General features: G+C 41.6%; 2 protein-coding genes across 8 annotated transcripts in view; one reads left to right on the top strand and one right to left on the bottom strand.

The window, feature by feature from the left end:
• KCTD6 (potassium channel tetramerization domain containing 6) overlaps positions 1-13,333 on the top strand; it is a 49,889-nt gene extending 36,556 nt beyond the window's left edge. For 2 of the 4 annotated variants that reach the window (XM_082639574.1, XM_082639573.1), the window contains exons 3-4: positions 9,801-9,870; positions 11,353-13,333. In XM_082639574.1, the coding sequence (XP_082495700.1) occupies positions 9,844-9,870; positions 11,353-12,039 (714 nt within the window). In that variant the 5' untranslated portion in view covers positions 9,801-9,843 and the 3' untranslated portion in view covers positions 12,040-13,333. Of the gene's footprint in view, positions 1-2,207; positions 2,373-2,595; positions 2,657-9,800; positions 9,871-11,352 lie in introns of those variants that run through there. The other 2 variants (XM_082639576.1, XM_082639575.1) reach the window with 2 other exon arrangements.
• Positions 13,334-14,606: 1,273 nt separating this feature from the next.
• Positions 14,607-20,040, bottom strand: part of ACOX2 (acyl-CoA oxidase 2) — a 37,158-nt gene continuing 31,724 nt past the window's right edge. For 2 of the 4 annotated variants that reach the window (XM_082639200.1, XM_082639201.1), the window contains exons 14-15: positions 18,745-18,877; positions 14,610-15,578 (exon numbers count right to left, since the gene is read on the bottom strand). In XM_082639200.1, coding sequence (XP_082495326.1) covers positions 15,516-15,578; positions 18,745-18,877 — 196 coding nt within the window. In that variant the 3' untranslated portion in view covers positions 14,610-15,515. Of the gene's footprint in view, positions 15,579-18,744; positions 18,878-20,040 lie in introns of all 4 variants that reach the window. The other 2 variants (XM_082639203.1, XM_082639202.1) reach the window with 2 other exon arrangements.

Here is a 20,040-nt window from a genome sequence, read left to right as displayed (position 1 = left end):
AAGAAAGCCTGTAAACTTCCTAGAACTAAATTAGAACTAAAAAAGAGTTTGCTGGAGATAAGATTATTATATAATACGAACTACATTTCAATAACCATCAGTATGTTATAAAATACAAATTTGAAAATATAATTTACAATGGTATTAAAAACTTTGAGATGTGTAGGAATTGTTCTGAGAAAACCACTGACAAAATTAATTCCTCTCAGTTTTTAGTTGAGGAAATAGAAGCCCCGAGAGGAGAAATGACTCCTCTAAGGACACCAGTAAGCCAGGGACAATTTTGGATTTTCAGTGGCACCAAATCCTGGAGATCTGTGTTGGCTAATTTCAGCATTACCTTTCTTTTGTAAAAAATTAAACTCGTGGGCCTCCCTGGTGGCGCAGTGGTTGAGAGTCCGCCTGCCGATGCAGGGGATGCGGGTTCGTGCCCCGGTCTGGGAGGATCCCATATGCCGCGGAGCGGCTGGGCCCGTGAGCCATGGCCGCTGAGCCTGCGCGTCCGGAGCCTGTGCTCCGCAACGGGAGAGGCCACAACAGTGAGAGGCCCGCGTACGGAAAAAAAAAAAAAAAAAAAAAAAAAAAAATTAAACTCGTATTTTTCTGATTATAAATTCAGCATCCGTGCATTCTAGAAAACATAGAAAATTCAGAAGAACATTTGGAAGTAGTTAAGTCACTAATATTCCCATCCTACTGCCTAGAACCAGGATCAATGATTTCGGGTATTTCCTTCAAAATTTTTGCCTGTGTATATTTACATTTTTAAAAATAAAATTGGGATTATACCATGTATACCATTTTGTGCACTGCTTATTTTCACACACATTTCCCTGTATCCTCACCTAGTCTTTTTGAATATGATAATGTAGCACTCAGTTATGTTGATGAAGCATATGTCATTTATTTAACCTGTTGAGTTTTCAGAGAAAAACCAAGTATCAGATATGACTGTGATGATCCTGCAGATAAAAGTTAAACCCCAGGGCTTCCCTGGTGGCGCAGTGGTTGAGAGTCCGCCTGCCGATGCAGGGGACACGGGTTCGTGCCCCGGTCTGGGAAGATCCCACATGCCGCGGAGCGGCTGGGCCCGTGAGCCATGGCCGCTGAGCCTGCGCGTCCGGAGCCTGTGCTCCGCAACGGGAGAGGCCACAACAGTGAGAGGCCCGCGTACCGCAAAAAAAAAAAAAAAAAAAAGTTAAACCCCAGAGGCAGCTCACGCAATCGCAGCCATGAAGCGCAGGTGAGTTTACAAGGCAAGTGGTTATCCTGCTGAAGGGGAAATGGCAAAAACCAACATCACATACCTGGTTCCACCTGGAAAGGGATGGAGATCTGGTTAGCAGGTAGTGAATGGGATTTGGAAAGACGCTATGCTTGGAGACCAATTAGCTCTGAGACTTTAGGTAATTCCCCACTCTTTGCAGCCTTGGCTTCTTTTGTGGCGGTAGCGGCGGAGGCTTCATCTAGGGCCGGCTCCTTCAGGCCTCAGAGCCTTTGCACTAGTCGTTTCCTCTGCTGAAGTCACTCTGCCCTTCTCCCCACCTGGCTGCCTTTCACTACTCCGCTGACAAGGCTGGAGAGGTGACCTTACTACCTATCCCACAGAAGGCAAGGCCAGGAGGTGCTCTGGCCACAGTCCCGGAGTCCAGATCTTCCATAGCTACTGTATCTGAAGCAGAGGTCCCCTCCCCTTATTCTCCAACTGATTCATGTACCTCCCAACATTTATAATCATAACTTGTCTTTATTTTGGCTACTGGCTGTTTCCTTGGGTCTTTTCTGTTTTCTCCTCTCAGGACGCCCCACCTTCTTGGTGGCCGCTTTATTCTCCAGGCCTGGAACATGGGAGTTCTCGGGGCCCCATGAGAGTTCGTGAAATGACAAGAGAAACAACTGTGGGGACCCTAGGCCTGAGAACTTAGCGAAAACTGACGGGGTCTGGGGCTGATCCTAATCTGCAGGCGGAGGCGGGACATCGGGCGGATTCTGGGCGGAGCGCGGGGGAATTTGGGCGGAGCCTCAGGGGCTCGATTGGGGCGTCGGGGCGGGGCTTCGGGTCTGCTGCGGAGCCTGTCTGACCTAGGAGCCCAGGCTACGCCTGATTGAGTTGCTCTGGCCGCTCGGCCCTCCGGCTACCATCCCACGCCGCCGTTAGGGGGCGTCTGCGCTCGTGGCGCCGCGTCTCGGCTGGGTAGGCGCCGCCCGCGCCGGGCGGCAGGAGCCGCAACTCCGGGCGCGGGCTCAGTCGTCCCTTCTGCCGCCGCCGCCGCCACTGCCGCTGCCGCCGGGCGCGGGCTCACTCGTCCACGCGCTCTCGTTCTCCGGCCGCCGGCGTCTCCCGGCCCGGCCACCACCGCTGCTGCAGCGCAGTGAGTAGTAGGGGCGGGCCCACGGCTTGGGGGCCCGGCTCGGGAGGGCCGGGCACTAGCAGAAGCCCGCGCGGAGCAGCCCGGGGAGCGGGGTTGAGGGGAATCCGGGCGGCGGCGGGGCCGCACTGAAGGGACCGTGGGGAGCCCGGGCGGCGCGCTCCGGGGCTGGCACGAGACCGCGGCGGGCTGTCTGCGGCCGGGGACCGGCCTTGGGCGGAGGTTCCGGGCCCCGCCCGGGTGCGGGGGGGACGTGCGGGTTCGGCGGACCCGGGTTCCAGGCTCGGGTGCGTGCCACCCTCCCGGCCCCGAGAGCCTCCCGTCCCACGCCGGGGCCGGATCGGGGCGGGGGATTCCGCCTGCGGGCAACAGCAAAGCCCGGCCCGGATGGGAGCACCTCGAGGTTTGCTCGAAAATGATTGTTTGGGGTGGTGCTTATTGGCCACCGTTTGCCTTAATTTAAAGCCTACGGTAGGGCTTCTGAGCCCTGCCTTAGGAGATTTTCCACCCCAAAGAGATTGACTGCAGCTGAGTTCTTTATGCTCAGATTTGTGTGTGTCAGGGCATTTTTAATGCTGGATGTCAGAGGTGATAAATGGCCGTGGAAAGGGGGAGCCCCTGAAGCACCTGCCGGGCTATCAGTGGTGGAGGCTGTGTCTGGGGGGTGGGACTCGAGAAATGAAACAGAGATCCTGTTTGGTTATTCTGCTGAAGTTATCATGTTTCTGCAAGTATACCAGTTCTAGAACAAGTTGATAATTCCAATTTTAGGGCTTTGTGATAGGAGAGGTTTGAGTGGTCAAGAGACCCGAGGTGACCTGGTTTGGCTAAGAATGTTTGGGGTAGCCTAAGTGTCCCTTGCTCTTTCCCCTTGGCATGTTCATTTTCTTGCCGTCACAAATGCCTAGGTACATGAATGATCCCAATATAGGAAAGAAGGGAGGGGCCAGCATTTAGCACAGGACTGAGCCCAAGATTGAGATGTTTTCAAATGAACAGATGTGTAGCTAGGAAAAGGAAAATCTTTTTACCTGCATGGTTGGCAGGCTGAGAGAACTTGCCGTTTGGCTGAGAACTATCAGGCCATACTAATACTTCATTTTGTTTAACACCATAGATATTAAGGATTGACGGTCAGGGACCGCCATAGATGTCATTTCTAAGGTTTGTGGGATTTGAATTTTCATAAATCATATTTTAAAGCATTACTGCATAAAGGAATTCTAGGGTTCTATGAATCCCTCAGTGTGTCTGGGATTTTGATATTTGGAGTCTGTTTAAAATGGAATACACATATTTATTTGGATTTGGTTTTCCTTTGGAGATAATCCTGAGTCATGCTTTAGAGAAGTTCCTTCTGTGATGAAGAGCTCAGCTGTCTGGTGGTCTCTGTGGAAGCCAGATGCTTCCCTTTACCTGTAGTTCTCCCTTCTGGAGCTCGGGGGAAAGGAGGATGGTGTCCGGGAGGCTGGAAGCAGATTAAGAGGCCTTCTCTTCATGTATGCCCTGTCTCCATGCCCATGCTCTAAATGACTTGGGTTCACACTCTCAAGTTTCTCAATTTACCACAGAAATCTTATTTATGCTACTGCCACTAGTATTTTCACATTTGTTTGATACTTGTCAGTTTACCAGTGTTGTTTTTTTAAAAATAAATTTATTTATTTATTTTGGCTGCGTTGGGTCTTCGTTGCTGTGCGCAGGCTTTCTCTAGTCGCGGCGAGTGGGGGCTACTCTAACTTGCGGTGCGCGGGCTTCTCATTGTGGTGGCTTCTCTTGTTGCGGAGCACATGCTCTAGGCGCACGGGCTTCAGTAGTTGTGGCACATGGGCTCAGTAGTTGTGGCTCACGGGCTCTAGAGCGCAGGCTCAGTAGTTGCGGCGCACGGGCTTAGTTCTCTGCGGCATGTGGGATCTTCCCGGACCAGGTCTTGAACCCGTGTCCCGTGCACTGGCAGGTGGATTCTTAACCACTGCGCCACCAGGGAGGTCCTACCAATGTTTTTTTTTTTTTTTTTTTTACAACTTTATTGGAGTATAATTGCTTTACAGTGGTGTGTTAGTTTCTGCTTTATAACAAAGTGAATCAGTTATACATATACATATGTTCCCATATCTCTTCCCTCTTGCATCTCCCTCCCTCCCACCCTCCCACCCTCCCTATCCCACCCCCCCATCCCACCCCTCTAGGTGGTCACAAAGCACCGAGTTGATCTCCCTGTGCTATGCGGCTGCTTCCCACTAGCTATCTATTTTACGTTTCCTACCAATGGTTTTTGATTCATGATCTCATTTTCTTTTCTGCAAGAAGCAGCTGGGCATAAAGAGTGATTTACTCAGAGCCTCATAATTAGTAATGGAGTCGACTTGGGATACAGATCCTCACCGGTGACCAGTTCTCTTTCTTCTGCGCTGGCCTGCCTGTGACTTCAGAATTCTAGTCCGGATCTTTTACCCTGTAGGCCAGTTGTTGCCTTTGTATTGTGCCCAAGTGGTATCATTACTTTTGGGAAGGTGCTGTTATTCCGTTTTATTTTACAGAAACTGAGGGTAAGAGGAATTTTATGGGTTTGTGACTGTTTGTGGCAGCTCTTTAGTATTAAAGTCACTTTTCAACGTACAGCGCCTTTCTCCTAGACCACAAAAGGATTAGTTTTCGGACAAAACAATCCATTTCTGCAGTGGTTATAGTTGGGATAACCTAACACCATAATCACATTCCTCTTGTGCGCCTGGCTACCTATGCCACCTTGTATGTGAGTGTTAACCCAAAAGACTCCTTTAGATGTCGCTGAACTAGTTACTATAAAAAGTATTTCACTTTCAAACTCCCACATTTCAAGAACAGAGAAATTCAGCACAAAGGTAATTCTGAGGGTATGTATAGATGGAATTTATTGAGTCGTCTTTTCTGAATGCCAGACACAAAGATTTCAGTAGGAAGGTGTTTTAAAAGGGCTACCTGGAAACTTTGGGAAGGCAGTAGTTATACATTTTTATTATTTATTCAAGTTTGGAGGTGTGTATTGCAGTGTATAGGTTATTATGTAGGATCAGGACTTTTAGCCCGGAGATTCTTAGTCTGTAGCAGAAATGATAAACCCAGAATATTTGTGTTAAATTAGTTCATCATAACCATGAAGCCTGTAATTGAGTTCTGCAGGGGTCGGGAGAATGACTTTCAGGTGTTCTTATGCTACTCTTTAAGTCATTAACTTGTTGAATTGTGTATTTTTCACATTTGCTACTGTGGAAAACTCTTAGCGATTTCTTTTAAGACTTTTATAAATTCTTGAGTGTGTGTTTTCCTTAACATAATTATCTGCTAACATTACACTGTCAGAATTTGTACATTAGTCATAATTTTCAGTACTGCTTTACATTCTTTGGGAACGGTCAGCTGGTTGTTTCCACATGTATTTTATTTGCGCCAAAGGTCAACTCTTTTCAGGTGAACTGATTTTACAGGGTCAGAAGTCTTTCTTTGAACTTTACAATTGTTTGTGCTTGGCTGCATTCACTGATGTTTAAAATGATTGTTAGTAAGGAAAGTCACTTTAAAGGAAAATTTTTTTCATTGTTACCTTCATGATCTCCATTCCTGGACAGTTTTCTGAAATGTTGGATTTTTCTTTGTCTTCATCAAGTAAAACAGGCCCATTTGATGCCCGTTTCAAGATCTTCCTTCTGCTGCCTGTCTTGTGGTCCTTTAATTTCTCATTAAGCCCTCCACTGGAGAGTGCCAGAAGGGAGAGAAGATGAAAAGCAAATGAATCATTTTCTAACTGTTAGCAGCTCTGGAAGATGATTTAGAAATTGAAGCTATTCCGAGAAATTGAAGCTATTCCGGAAATTCTTTTGCATTATGTTTTATTTCATTCATCTGCATTGTCTCTGAGACGGTCCTAATAGTCATCAATTCAAAGGTTGATTATCCAACTCTTGGTTGACCAGGAATCTCTTTGCTTTTTTTTTGGTTTGTTTCTTGCTGTATCTGAGCATCTTCACAGAGGATGTTTAGAAGTAAGGTGCAGAGATAAAATTTAAACTAATCAATACTAGTTTTTCCCCTTAGAGCTCTTTAGTGAATGTTTTGATTTGGGGGGATAGTTTAGTAGTTGTTATTGGAAGTGACTAATAGTGACTTCATTTTATGTTGATGTATCTTACACACAAATGAAGGGAGGCTTTTGGGTACTTTTTAAGAAACATGGGCTTATATAGATTCCCATAATTGCTTTCCTGAATTATTAAGTTTGAGATTTTATTACATCTTTGTACTGGAACAGAACCTTGGCTTTTGCTGTGGAACAGGTTCAGGGGCATCATCTAATTTTGTGTGTGTGTGTGTGTGTGTGTGTGTGTGTGTGTTTACTCAAAAAGTTACCTTGTTTTGATTTAGCAGTAAAAAAGAAAAAAAAAGATTAATAGTGGACAGTCCTTGCATAACAGCTGTAACTTTGATGATGTCTGTTTTTTTTACTTGTCTTTGGTCTCCCATTTCTTACCACTCGGATATTCATGGAGTGGAGTTCTTTACTTCACTTAAGACAGAGGACAGGGCTTCCCTGGTGGCGCAGTGGTTAAGACTCCACCTGCCAACGCAGGGGACACGGGTTCGAGCTGTGGTCCGGGAAGATCCCACATGCTGCAGAACAGTTAAGCCCGTGCACCACAATTACTGAGCCTGAGCTCGAGAGCCCGCAAGCCACAACTACTGAGCCCGCGTGCCACAACTACTGAAGGCCACGTGTCTAGAGCCCGTGCTCCGCAGCAGGAGAAGCCACTGCAATGAGAAGCCCGCGCACCACAACGAAGAGTAGCCCCCATTCGCCGCAACTAGAGAGAAAGCCCATGCACAGCAATGAAGACCCAATGCAGACAAAAATAAAATAAATAAAATAAATAAGTTTAAAAAAAAAAACAAAGACAGAATAGCAGCTTTCAATTATACTAGTGAGTAGGTTCTTGCTATTTTGCTTCAGGGGAATTTTTACAAACCCATTATGATTGCTCACTTTGAGTTACTGTTAAATTTGTAAATAAATCCCTACTAGGTGGATAGGGTTAATAGATGGCTGTAGGGGTGTTTTAAGTTAATCCTTTCGATTTCTCATTTGTTGGATTCTGTTCTTTCAGTTTCTATCCAAGGAGGGGTTTTATGGAAAGATCTGGACCTAGGAGTCAGGAAACCCAAGCTCTTGTTCAGTTGTTCAGTTACTTTCTAGCTGTGGGGACTTGAGCAAGTCTCTTAATTTGCTGGTTCTCTCTTTTGCATCTCTAAAAGGGGGATAGTTATTCACCCTCTGCTACTGTATTAGGAATGTTGGGGGGACACTCCCCCGCCCCCGCCCATTACTTAAATTGTTTCTTTATTCTAGAATCCCTTTTTAGGTTGTCCTAATATGCCTGCAGAGTTCCACTGAGTAAGCTCTTCCCAGAAGTCCTCCATTTTCACATTTGGAATGGTTCTTGGTCTTCCTTTGCTCAGGTCTCTGCCAGTCCATCTATTATATAGTACTTTTTGTTTGTTTTCATTTTTGGCTGTGTTGGGTCTTCGTTGCTGCACGCGCACTTTCTCTAGTTGAGGCAAGCAGGGGCTACCCTTCGTTGCGGTGCGTGGGCTTCTCATTGCGGTGGCTTCTCTTGTTGTGGAGCACAGGCTCAGTAGTTGTGGCACACGGGCCTAGCTGCTCTGCGGCATGTGGGATCTTCCTGGACTAGGTCTCGAACCCGTGTCCCCTGCATTGGCAGGTGGATTCTTAACCGCTGCACCACCAGGGAAGCCCTTATATAGTACTTTTGAATTTTATTCTGTACTTCAGTTACTGCTTGTTGCCTTTCTTCATAGATTGAAAGCTCCACAAGGGCAAGGACCATACCTTTCCTCACTTTACCCTCCAGTAAATGTTGGTTGACTGAATTATTTTTGAGGCTGTCAGTAATGAATACTTTAGGTGATGGGAAAATGCCAAAGATGGGCATCTTACCAGAACTTTTGGATGACTGGCCTTTTAAATCTCTCAGTTGCTGATCTACTGATCTGTCTGTTGGATCAGTAACTGAATCAGGTGCTCGTAATACAAATTGGTAAAACGTGTTTCTTTGTTCTGTTAACTTCAAATACTGTTTATGAAGCAAGTCAGAGGAATGAAAGGTTGTCACAACAGCCCTGAATTTGACATTTGTTCCATTTCTCACCCTATAGCATGTGGAGACTGTGTGGAGAATAAGAACTGACCCCACGTTGTCTGGTCTACATTTTAGCTTGTTTGCTTTGAAGAATTTGCAAGGTAGAGAAATAGATGCTTCAGGCTCTGATTTCAGCCCCTGCTGTGCTATGCAAATGTTCTCTACATGCCTGAGTGACCTTTTGAGAAAGAGCCTTTGTGATCTTCTGTAACCAGGGCCTGTTCTGGGAATTAGTGTGCCAGATTCCTCTAAAAGTGGGAAAAGTGAATCTGTGCAAAGACCACGTTAAGGAAAAAAACACAAACAAAAAAACCAAAACAGCGCTTTTTCTGGATAAATACCTATAACTCCATGTTTCTTACTGTCTTTTGCCAAAGCTTTTGAAATTTGCTCTGGAGTTTGCTTTGCTGGGTGATTTGGGGAATGATGTGTGTGAGGGAGAACTGACTAAAGCAACTCAGTAGCTGGGAAACTGTTTAAGTGCTTTTGAATTGTAGATAAAAATAAATTCAAACTGGCATCTTTAGTATCTGGGTGTTTATCAGTGTCTTCAGGCTGGCTCTCCATAAGTGCCAGCTGATTGACTCTCAGATTTGTAAGGTTCTTTTTGCCCCCAATTGTGCTTTAATGGTTTGGCATTTAACTGTTTTTGTTTTGATTATTGTACAAAATGAAATGTATCGTTATTAAAAGTATAATTAGTTTTTCTATTTTACAAAAGAGCTACCATTCTGACATATTTCTCCTGGAAAGAGATACCGGTGTCTTGGAGGTTTATGGTTTTTAATGCCTTTGCTATGGTGTTTAGTTTATATAGCTGAAATGCTGATGAAAAATTTTCCCTTTCTCTCTTTCTCTTAACCTTTTTGATAAGGATCATCACAGATTTGTACCAGGATAAGGTTGTAGAGGTAATCGTAGTGTTCTCCTGTAGGAATTCTAAAAATTGAATTATCAGAGAACGTAGGTAGAGTTGAATGACTGGTTTACTCACTAGGCTCTACCTTCTCCTCTAAGTATAGGATAACTCTTTCTCTGTAAAGATTTGCCAGTCTCTTGGGCACCCATAGAAGGCCTTAGAGGAATCCTTTCCTCCCCAGATCTTTGCCTTGTAGCAGGTTTTAGTTGAGCAAAGATGAGTAGTTTTCTGGTGTTTGGTCTGCTCTTTTGGGTGAGAAAACTTTTCTATTCTGTTTTCATAGTTACATGCACTGTCACATGTCTTTTTCTCTTCCCCAAGTTTCCCTGGAACCTGGGCTCCCCGAGACGCAGCACTGGAGCAGATGGATAATGGAGACTGGGGCTATATGGTGAGAGGCTTTTGCAGATGCATTTTGAAGGCTGGCAAATTATTTTTGTGTGTCTTTCCCTGCCTCTTATGTATTCTTAGGTATAATACATCTCATAAGAATGAAAATTATCAATGGTGCAACCCCCCCCCCATTAGTTTAGATGTATTTTTTGGGTGTTTTAACTTTGGTGTTTTAGGTAAGCAAGCTCAACATGGACTCTCTGTGTAACTTTTTGTAATCATTTTTTTTTTTGGTCTTTAAAGTATGTTGCCCTTAAAACTCTTCCATTATAGAGTAGTGACTGTTAAGTGTCTAGTAGGTAATGGGTAGAGAGGACATTTTCTTGTGGTTGGGAAGGTTAACGGTTGAGAAGGTGCCACTTCCCACTAGCACTTTTTTTCGCATGTGCATGTGTCTTCCTATTTTTCTTTTCCTTTGGTAAGAAATATTTTATTTGTATAGTACCTGTCTTTATCTGTCTTATTTTATTTCTTAAATATGATTTTAAAAACCAAAGGTATGTATTATTTAGAGAAGCTTCCTTTTCAAAATTAAGGGCCAGATTGCAACATTAATGTTACAAAAGTGAATATACTCTCAGATTATGAAATTTGAAAGCTGCTATTAGCCTTTGGGTATATGAGATTGTGTTGACCACACTGTGGGGTTTTTTTTGTTTTTTTTTTGGTTTTTTTTTTTTTTTTTTTTTGCAGTACGCGGGCCTGTCACTGCTGTGGCCTCTCCCGTTGCGGAGCACAGGCTCCGGACATGCAGGCTCAGCGGCCATGGCTCACGGGCCCAGCCGCTCCGCGGCATGTGGGATCTTCCCGGACCAGAGCACGAACCTGTGTCCCCTGCATCGGCAGGCGGACTCTCAACCAGTGCGCCACCAGGGAAGCCCCAAACTGTGTATTTTAACTTAGTATTTGATACTGTTATTTCCATGAAAAAGTTAGGAAGATTAGGTCTACACAAATTTTTATTTTTAAAATAAATTTCATGATTTTCCCCCCTCCTTTTGAGGGGGAAAAGACAAAAGAAATATTGAAAGTAGATGTTTTATGTTATCAAATCATTTTTATTCTATTTTATGTTAAATTGAGTTAAGAAAAATGAAAAAAAAATTTTTTTAATCTGAAAAAAACTTAAATGAGTATAGTTTAGTTTGGCCTTTCTCCTCCCATAATATACTCTGACCTGGAAACTTCTCTCTAGATACTGGGCCTGAAATAAAGTGGCTTTGGAAGCCATGTCCTCCTTTTTTAGTGTAAGGCTTTGAAGAATTGGACGTATCCCTTTTCTCTATTGAAAGCAAATGTTAGATCCCTTCATCCGGGTGGGTTTCTCACTGAAAGTAAAGCTATATTTTGCATCAGTGGATTGCTAGATGTGTTTTAGCCTGAATCTTTTGCTTTGCTTGTTACCACTAATTTTCTTAATTTGTCAAAGTTAGGATTTAAAAAAATTTCAGATGACTGATCATTTTTTAAAAAATTTCAGATGACTGACCCAGTCACGTTAAATGTAGGTGGACACTTGTACACAACGTCTCTCACCACATTGACGCGTTACCCGGATTCCATGCTTGGAGCTATGTTTGGGGGGGACTTCCCTACAGCTCGAGACCCTCAAGGCAATTACTTCATTGATCGAGATGGACCTCTTTTCCGATATGTCCTCAACTTCTTGAGAACTTCAGAGTTGACCTTACCCCTGGATTTTAAGGAATTTGATCTGCTTCGGAAAGAAGCAGATTTTTATCAGATTGAGCCCTTGATTCAGTGTCTCAATGACCCCAAGCCTTTGTATCCTATGGATACTTTTGAAGAAGTTGTGGAGTTATCTAGTACTCGGAAGCTTTCTAAGTACTCCAATCCAGTAGCTGTCATCATAACCCAATTAACCATCACCACCAAGGTCCATTCCTTACTAGAAGGTATATCAAACTATTTTACGAAGTGGAATAAGCACATGATGGACACCAGAGATTGCCAGGTTTCCTTTACTTTTGGACCCTGTGATTATCACCAGGAAGTTTCTCTCCGAGTCCACCTGATGGAATACATTACAAAACAAGGCTTCACAATCCGAAACACCCGAGTGCATCACATGAGTGAGCGGGCCAACGAGAACACAGTGGAGCACAACTGGACTTTCTGCAGGCTGGCCCGGAAGACAGATGACTGACCTCCAGCAGTGGGAGAAGTTCCTGGAAATGGAATCTCCAGGAGATCGAAGAGGCTGATTGATTTTTTTTTTTTTTTAAATCACAGTGTGAGATTTTTTTTTTTTAATATTTATATTTATTTGAAGGCACTGGGGACCAGAAGGAAGTTTTGTGCTTTAGCAGACTTCTCTATGTTTTGTTCCCTTCACCCTGAGTATGCATGTGCCTGTTCAGAGCCTCCAGATACCTTTTTTATAAAAAGAAGTCTGAAAATCATTATGGTATATAATCTACCCTTAACAGAGCTTTTTTTATTACAGTGCTAAAATGATTTCTGATTAAGTAGTCCCTAACTCAACTAGAAGGCTAAAAATGCAGGAATGAAAGAATAAACAGAGTACTCATGATGCCTTTGGGAAAAATCAAAACATCATGTAGGGTGACCTAGTTTTCAAACCAATAAGCAGTATTATAATATTAAAGGAAAACTGTTCCAATCATTTAAGAGTACTTGTTAAGTACTGCTTTTTACAGTTATGACAACTGTTTCTTTCTATGCATATAAATCAAGCAACCAAATATCTGTAGCCATGGAAATGTCTGACTAGAAATATTTATATTGGCTTCTGAATACAAAATGTCCCTGTGGTAGAAATCTTACTTCTTATGCCTGGTGCAGTATAATTCCCAAGTGTACTGTCTACCAGAAAAAATAAATAAATAAATAAATGAAATATGAAAATTAGGTCTGTATTTATTGATTGTTGTCAGTTAAGGGGGAAAATCATATTCTTTGTCTAAAATATGCATTGTTTTATGTCCCAATAAATGCTGCCTATAGCACATTTGTATTTGATTCAGGAGGACTCAGTGGAACTTTAGGATGTGGTTTATAGAATTCTATGCTGTTGAAGCAGGGAATTGATGGAATTATTAGTTTTGTCTAAAAGAGTGCATATCTGGACGGTAGATGTACAGTTTGACAAATTTTTTTCAAATAGGACTTATTTTGAAGATTATAGATTTTTCTTCAGTAAGCCACCAGTTGTCATTGCTCTATGACCCTTATTCTAGCTTTGTATCGAGCACAGGGACAAACCGACTCTTTAGCCATTTTCTCTTATATTATGGTGACCCACAAATGTATTTTGTTATTAAGGTTAAATTTCTGAGGAGAAGAAAACTGCAGTGAATGAAGGATGTAGAACAGTTGGAAATATTATGTGCTTTTTTTTATTTTACTGTAGTCTTATTTTGCATAGTTCATTTGATTCTATTTCTTGGAAGTTACTCACGGGAAGGATTATGTTAACTATAGGGAAACTTCCTAGTTTGCTAGAACACCTTTTAAAAGAAAGTTCAGAAATTTCTTCCCTGTTGTCTAAGGGAGGAGTAGACTCCTGAGGCTGTGTGCCCCGGGGAAGCTCACTCCTTTTCTCCTCTGAGAAGATTCTGAAATTCTCTCTTTCAAAGGAGGATGAGAACATTTACTTACATCCATTTCTGCCCACGTCTCTCTGAAAACTTAAGATTTGACAAATGACCAATATCCAGAAACCTGTAACTACCCCATTTTTACCATCTTCAAACTAAAATCCCTTAATGTTATTGGTAGGTTGCTGTGGTTTCAGTAAATGTACTAAATATGAGGTTATCTTTTGAGAAAATTGTCTCCTCTTTCAAATTGATTAGTGTTTACCTAAAAAAGAAACAAGAAAAGGAACAGCCTAGCCAGTTATGTGTTGTTGAGTTAGCTGAGGTGAATGAAAGATGAAATTATTTGGGTTGAAAACAGGTATGGAAATGGGAATAAATAGTTGTTCCAAGGTTTTAAGAGTTAAACATCTGTGAGGTCTCTTCTTTGTCCAGATTACTGGAGATAAGTTTGCTTTTGGTAAATTTTCTCAGATTTATAAATTATTAACAATTAAATGATTATTTATATGAGTAAATTAGGAAAAGTAGCCCGCTGAGATTTTTTGCAATTTAATTTGTTTGATGGTATTTAATTTTGAGTGCTTTATATACTTGGGCAGTTGAAAATGATGTGAAAAATGTAGGTTGGTTATATTTGGGTAATTTGAGACAATTATGTCTTTTATGAAACTTTAAATCATTTTTACTTTGGAAGAGTTGATTTTTTAAACATTTATGTTAGTTGTATTCCTAAGGCTCTATTTTTTTCCTTTTCAGTTTTTTAATTGAAGTATAGTTGACGTACAATATTATATTGGTTTTAGGTGCACAACATAGTGATTCGACGTTTATATACATTACGAATTGATCACTATAAGTCTGGTAACCATCTGTCACCATACAAAGTTATCACACTATTATTGACTATACTCCCTATGCTGTACATTACATCCCGTGGCTTGCTTATTTTATAACTGAAAGTTTGTACCTTTTAATCTCTTTCATCTACATCCCATCCCCGCCTCCGCCAACCACCACTGTATCTATGAGTCTGTTTCTGTTTTGTTTTGTTTGCTCATTTGTTTTGTTTTTTAGATTCCACATGTAGGTGAAATCATATGGTATTTGTCTTTCTGTGTTTGATTTATTTCACTTAGCCAGTACCCTCTATGTCCATTCATGTTGTTGCAAATGGCACAATGTCATTCTTTTTTATGGCTGAGTAATATTCCTTTGTTTATATACACCACAGTTTCTTTAGCCATTCATGTGTTGTTGGACACTTAGGTTGCTTCCAGATCTTGGCTGTTGTAAATAGTGCTGCAGTGAATGTAGGGGTACATGTATCTTTTCAAATTAGTGTTTTTGTTTTCTTTGGGTAAATACCCAGAAGTGGAATTGCTGGATTGTATCATAGTTCTATTTTTAATTTTTTGAGGAACCTCCGTACTGTTTTCCATAGAGGCGGCACCAACTTACATTCCCTGCAGCAGTGCACAAGTGTTTCCTTTTCTCCATATCCTTGCCAATACTTGTTATTTATTACCTTTTTAATGACAGCCATTCTGATTGGTGTGCGGTGATCTACATTTTATTTAGATTATACCAAGTATAGGCACTTTTAGAAGAGGATTGTTTGTGTGCATGTGTGTGTGTGTATATGTGTTCTTTTAAGCCCTGGGATAAATAAATGTGTGCTATAAGGACACAAGTGATAACTAATGAGTCTATTGGCTTTTGCTAGATCTAAAGCAAAACCCTGGCATTTAACAAAATAGAAGCTGCAAATGGATAGTGCTACTGTTTTTTTATTGTGGGAAATTTCAAACATATTCGGAAGTAGGATAATGTAAACACCCACGTACCCATTGAATAGCTTCAACAATGATTCACTCCCCCTTTTTCTTCCCATGGATTATTTTGAAATAAATCACAGATATTTCATCTGCTTCAGTCTGTGTCTCTGGAAGATAATGATTCTTTTTAAAAAATACATACATATGTAGTTGTAGATTTTAATGATGCATATGCCATAGCACCATTACCACGTGGTGGTGCCTCTTGAATGCTGTTGATTATTTCATAGCCTGGATCTCCAGCCTTGTAATAGTGGTCTTATATATTTCTCATAGGCAGGGTTCCCCTGTTTGTAGAAAAAAGTGCATTGTTAAGACAGACTATTTCTGCCCGGATTAATGACTTTTACTTTCAAATTAAGTTTTTAGTTTCAAAAAAGTAACGTGACATAAGATTCTTAATTTTTTAATTTATTTTTAAAATTCATTTTGTGTGAACATATGGGGAAACATTTTTTCCAAAGGGCATCCTTCCTTTTCTCATGCAGATTTTAAATTGTGGATGCAGGTGGCCAATTAAAAAAACACAGCTATCATTTGCTTTTGGGATTTAATACAAATAAAAGGCTTGACTCTTTGAGGCTCTTTGAAATTGAACATGTTAACCACAGAGCAAGGAACCAGAAGGTGAAATCAGGTAAGCAATATTCTATGTCAGGATTGGCTCTCCCCATTATTCTCTAATGTGATGTCTTGACTTCTTTTCTTCACAGATCTACCCTCATCTTTTATAATATTTACTTGTTTACTTTTTTGCCTGTCTCAGTTAAAACTGTAAGGTCTTTGACGACAGGGTCTATAGCTCTTTTGTTCTCCTGTTTCCTCAGTACCTAGAATAGTTTCTGGCATACATCATACGCTCAGTAAATATTTGTTGAATGATTGAATGAATGCATGGATCAGTAGATGTGTTGAACGCATCTGGCAACTACTTGGATAAATTTCTGCAATAGGATAATTGGGGGGAAATAGGATTCTTATTTTGAAATTATCCCCAGTGGTTCTTTCACTGCTGGCATCTATAGGGAATCACTTAGATAGGAGTTCCCGTGGGGAACAGGAACAGTCTTTTGCAGTTCATTTCAGAGAAACTGTCTTGAAATAGCATCCAAATCAGGAAAAAAGCCAAAAGGCAGAACACCATAGCGAGAGTAAACCATGGGAGTGCATCATCCCGTCTGGGGCTAAAGCTCAGCACTTAATCTGCCCCAGACAGGAGAGACTCTTATAATTCTAAGATATTCAGCACAGCATAGCACTTTTCTTTTGGTAGAAATGTCAGTGAAATAAATTTCTGTTTGTACTTTTGTGTCTACAAGGCATGTTTCAAAGTAGCTTTTGTTTTAATTTATTTGAAATACCTGTAGTGTTCCTTTTCCTGCTAGTGGAAATGAGGAAAAATGTCTCTAATTGCAGTTTCAAAATTACAGCAGATTAGAAAATACACTTTAAAAGTGCTATTTTGGTGGTGCCTAGAGGAGCCAGAAATGTAAGATTAGGGAGCCATATATTAGTTGTCAACCTAGTGTCGTTTCAACTAACTGGAAACATTCTTCAAGGTCACTTGTAATCTCACATTCTTAAAATCGCTGTGCCTGAAAGAGTCACGTTGCTGTACCTGTCACCTGTTTTGCAAGGTAATGTGAGCTAGGATGGCAAAAGTTTGCAGTATTGGGTGTGCAGCAGGGTCCTTGTTCTGCTGCGTAGGTCACAGAACCATGTTCATTTACTCCGTAAATGCAAAGTTATCTACTCTGTGATAGACCCTGGAGTTGGGAAGATGAAAACTCCATCCTTGTTCACAGTCACGTGGCAGGAGATAGGGAAGAGTGAATGGGATGGCGTGCATCACCGTCTTACCAAGTCTGCTGATGCTGTGGGTCAGTCATGCCCCTCATCTAGACAAGCCTGCCCTCATATAGTGTCCAGATTAAATTCTTTCAAGATGAAGAGTAGAAACAAGTAAAAGACAAGAAAGCCCCTGTGTGCTTTGGTGAATATGAGGAATCAGGAGAACTGGCGTGTTTCCTTGTGTTGCTAGTAAAGCAGGTTTGAGCTAGATATGTCAGTGTTTCCTGACAGGTGTTAAGGCAGGGTAGGTTCTTCTCTCGAGTACCAAAGGGCATGTGTGTTTCTTTAGACCACAGGGGCTAATCTGGAGTGACAGGATTGCTGTAGTTCTATGCCAGGGTTTAAATGTTAGAAAGTAGAGAGATCTAATCATTAGAAAAAGTAACACACTAGAAGTAGCTTAACTGTACTAAGCAGTAAACGTATTGTACCTTCTTTAGGTAAGTTCTTTATCTTTCCTTGTTGAGTTAAAAGGATGCCTTTCTGGAGACAGGGATTGGCCTTCTAGCTGACAACCATCTTGGGGGTAACGTTGTGTTGCAACTTTAGATAACCGTGTTAAATTAAGCTATGAGGTATGACAGGATGCAGAATTTCAAGAGCAAGTCTAACACCATGCTAAGTGTGAATGAAAGCCTGAGAGGTGCCAATTTGATGAGGTGTTAAGACACCTTTTCTGAAATTTGACTGAAGAGGTAAAAAACTAGACTTCATCATCTGAATTACATATCTGCATTATAGAACTTAAAATAACCTGTTGTATAGCTATAGAGTGGCTTTGTTTTGATCATCTGTATCAAATCTGCTAGTAAATGTTGGTTCCCCAAATTCTAAATGCAGGGTTTATTTCTCTACTGCAGTTAATGTAGCCATTGATACTCATAATGTTTCCCAATGAGGCTCATAGCAGAGAGTCTGGGATGCTGGCTCTAGACTGTTAGGATTTTATGAGTCCTCCCCCTTCTTCTGTTAATGAGTTCTCGTGTTCTCTCCTGGGACAGCTGGGGATCTTTTTGCCATAACCCTTGTAATTGTCATTTATTTGGCTTTCCTGGGATACTGATGGCAGTGCAGCAGGCTTCTTTGTCCCTGGGATTTTGTTCCTCGGAGAGAAGCGGGAGGAGGCATCTCTAGCAGGCAGTGAGGGCTGAGAGAGAGACCCCCACCCCCAAGCTTCCTGTCACCCCTGAATACCTACTGTATCAACACGAAACTAAGAGTTAAAAGGCTGAAATTAAGATGGTTAAATCAGTGCAGTGATTTATCTTTTTATTTCTGTTACTTAAAAGCCACTTTGCCACCATGTGTGTATGCCCTTGTGTACGTCAAGCCATGATTTAGAGCTTGGCCCTTTCTCCAAATTCCCTTTACCAAATTCTGAGCAATGCATTTTGCTTATTACAGTTCAGACTCAGAGTTCCTACCAGGCTGCATCCCTGCTCCTGGTTTCTTTTATGTATTCTCAAAATATTTTAAATAGACATGCTATGCCAAGCATTTTCTAACCTAATGGGAATCAATTAAAATGGGAAAACATGGAGGTATATTCACTGCTTGCTCTCGGCTCTCTTGCATAATTTATAATGTGTTCTGTTCAACTACCTGAGTATTGGTTGGTGACTTCTGAGCCCAGTGGAACAGACGTTCGTAGACATTTCCATCATAACAACCAAGTGCTGAATTTAAACACTGATCGGTGAAGTCAAAAGCATCAGTTAACAAGATAGCGTCCTTTCTGAGAGAAAAAAACAAAAGAGTTGTATTTTAGATTGCTTTTACGAATCTGATTAATCTGGGATGGTGAATAGCAACACCTAATTCGAAGTTGCATCATTATCTACTTTTCGAACAACTCAGCTTTTTTTTTTTTAAGTTTTAATTTTTGATCAGTTATATAAGCACAGTATAAAGAGTCAAATAGTTCTTCAAGGCTTGTTATTGAAAATCAGCATATCCCTGCCTCTCACCTCCATTTCTTCCCCCCTACCCCTAGAGGCAATCAGTTTTAGTCTTTTAGCTGATACTTTGGGAATTTACCTGAATGACTCTAAATGTCTTGTTTGTATTGCTACTTCATATTCATTGTTGCTAGATATTATCTGTTGACTATTACAGAAGATACGGATTTATTTTAGCACCACTCTCCTCACCAGTACCGATCATCCCCCTCCCCATCCCCCAACCTCTGCTTCCTCCCCACGGCCTTCCTGCCTCCCAATATAATTACAGTTTTGGCCAGACTGATATTCAGTGCTTACCTTGTTATGACTGTATGTATCCTGTATGTTAGTATGACTTTACGTATTCTGTTCACGGCGGAGCCACGTTCCCACCACCTCTCTTCTGTTCTAGGGGTCGCTCTCCAGCACTTCTGTCATAACTCTTAGTGATTTCACTGTCTATGTAGAAGTTCCTCTAAAACTTGATTTCTCAGTTCCTTGAACCTTCTCCTCCATTGACCGTGTTCTACAGCCTCTCTCTGTCACTGTCCGCCAAGATCACACACCAGGCCTTGTCATCCACATCTGCATCTCACCATGGTCTCAGCCATGTTCTTGTCACTGTCTCCTCTCTTTCTATCTTACTCCCTCTACTATTCTGACTTCTATAATTCTTATTTTCCCTTTCAAGCGACAAAATTATTTGAACCTATGGAATGAAATATTAAAATAAATGTTCACATGCTTCTCTTCCTTTTTTAGCAGAGGATATAAAATAAAATGTGATTGTTTGTTTATACTCTTCCTTAACCCTCGTTTCACAGAGTATTTGAGGTGACTGAGATACTGTACTTATTTAATCCTTTCTGGATGGCCTTTAATCATTATTATGAAATGATTTTCCTATAGGGCTGTTCATGATTCTTTGACCCTCCTGGCACCTACTGCCTATTTAAAG

Source organism: Mesoplodon mirus (genome assembly GCF_964341445.2).
Source record: "Mesoplodon mirus genome assembly, chromosome: 12".
Taxonomy (NCBI): domain Eukaryota; kingdom Metazoa; phylum Chordata; class Mammalia; order Artiodactyla; family Ziphiidae; genus Mesoplodon; species Mesoplodon mirus.
Note: the sequence above shows the minus strand (reverse complement) of the source record. Positions and strands in the feature narration are given on the sequence as shown.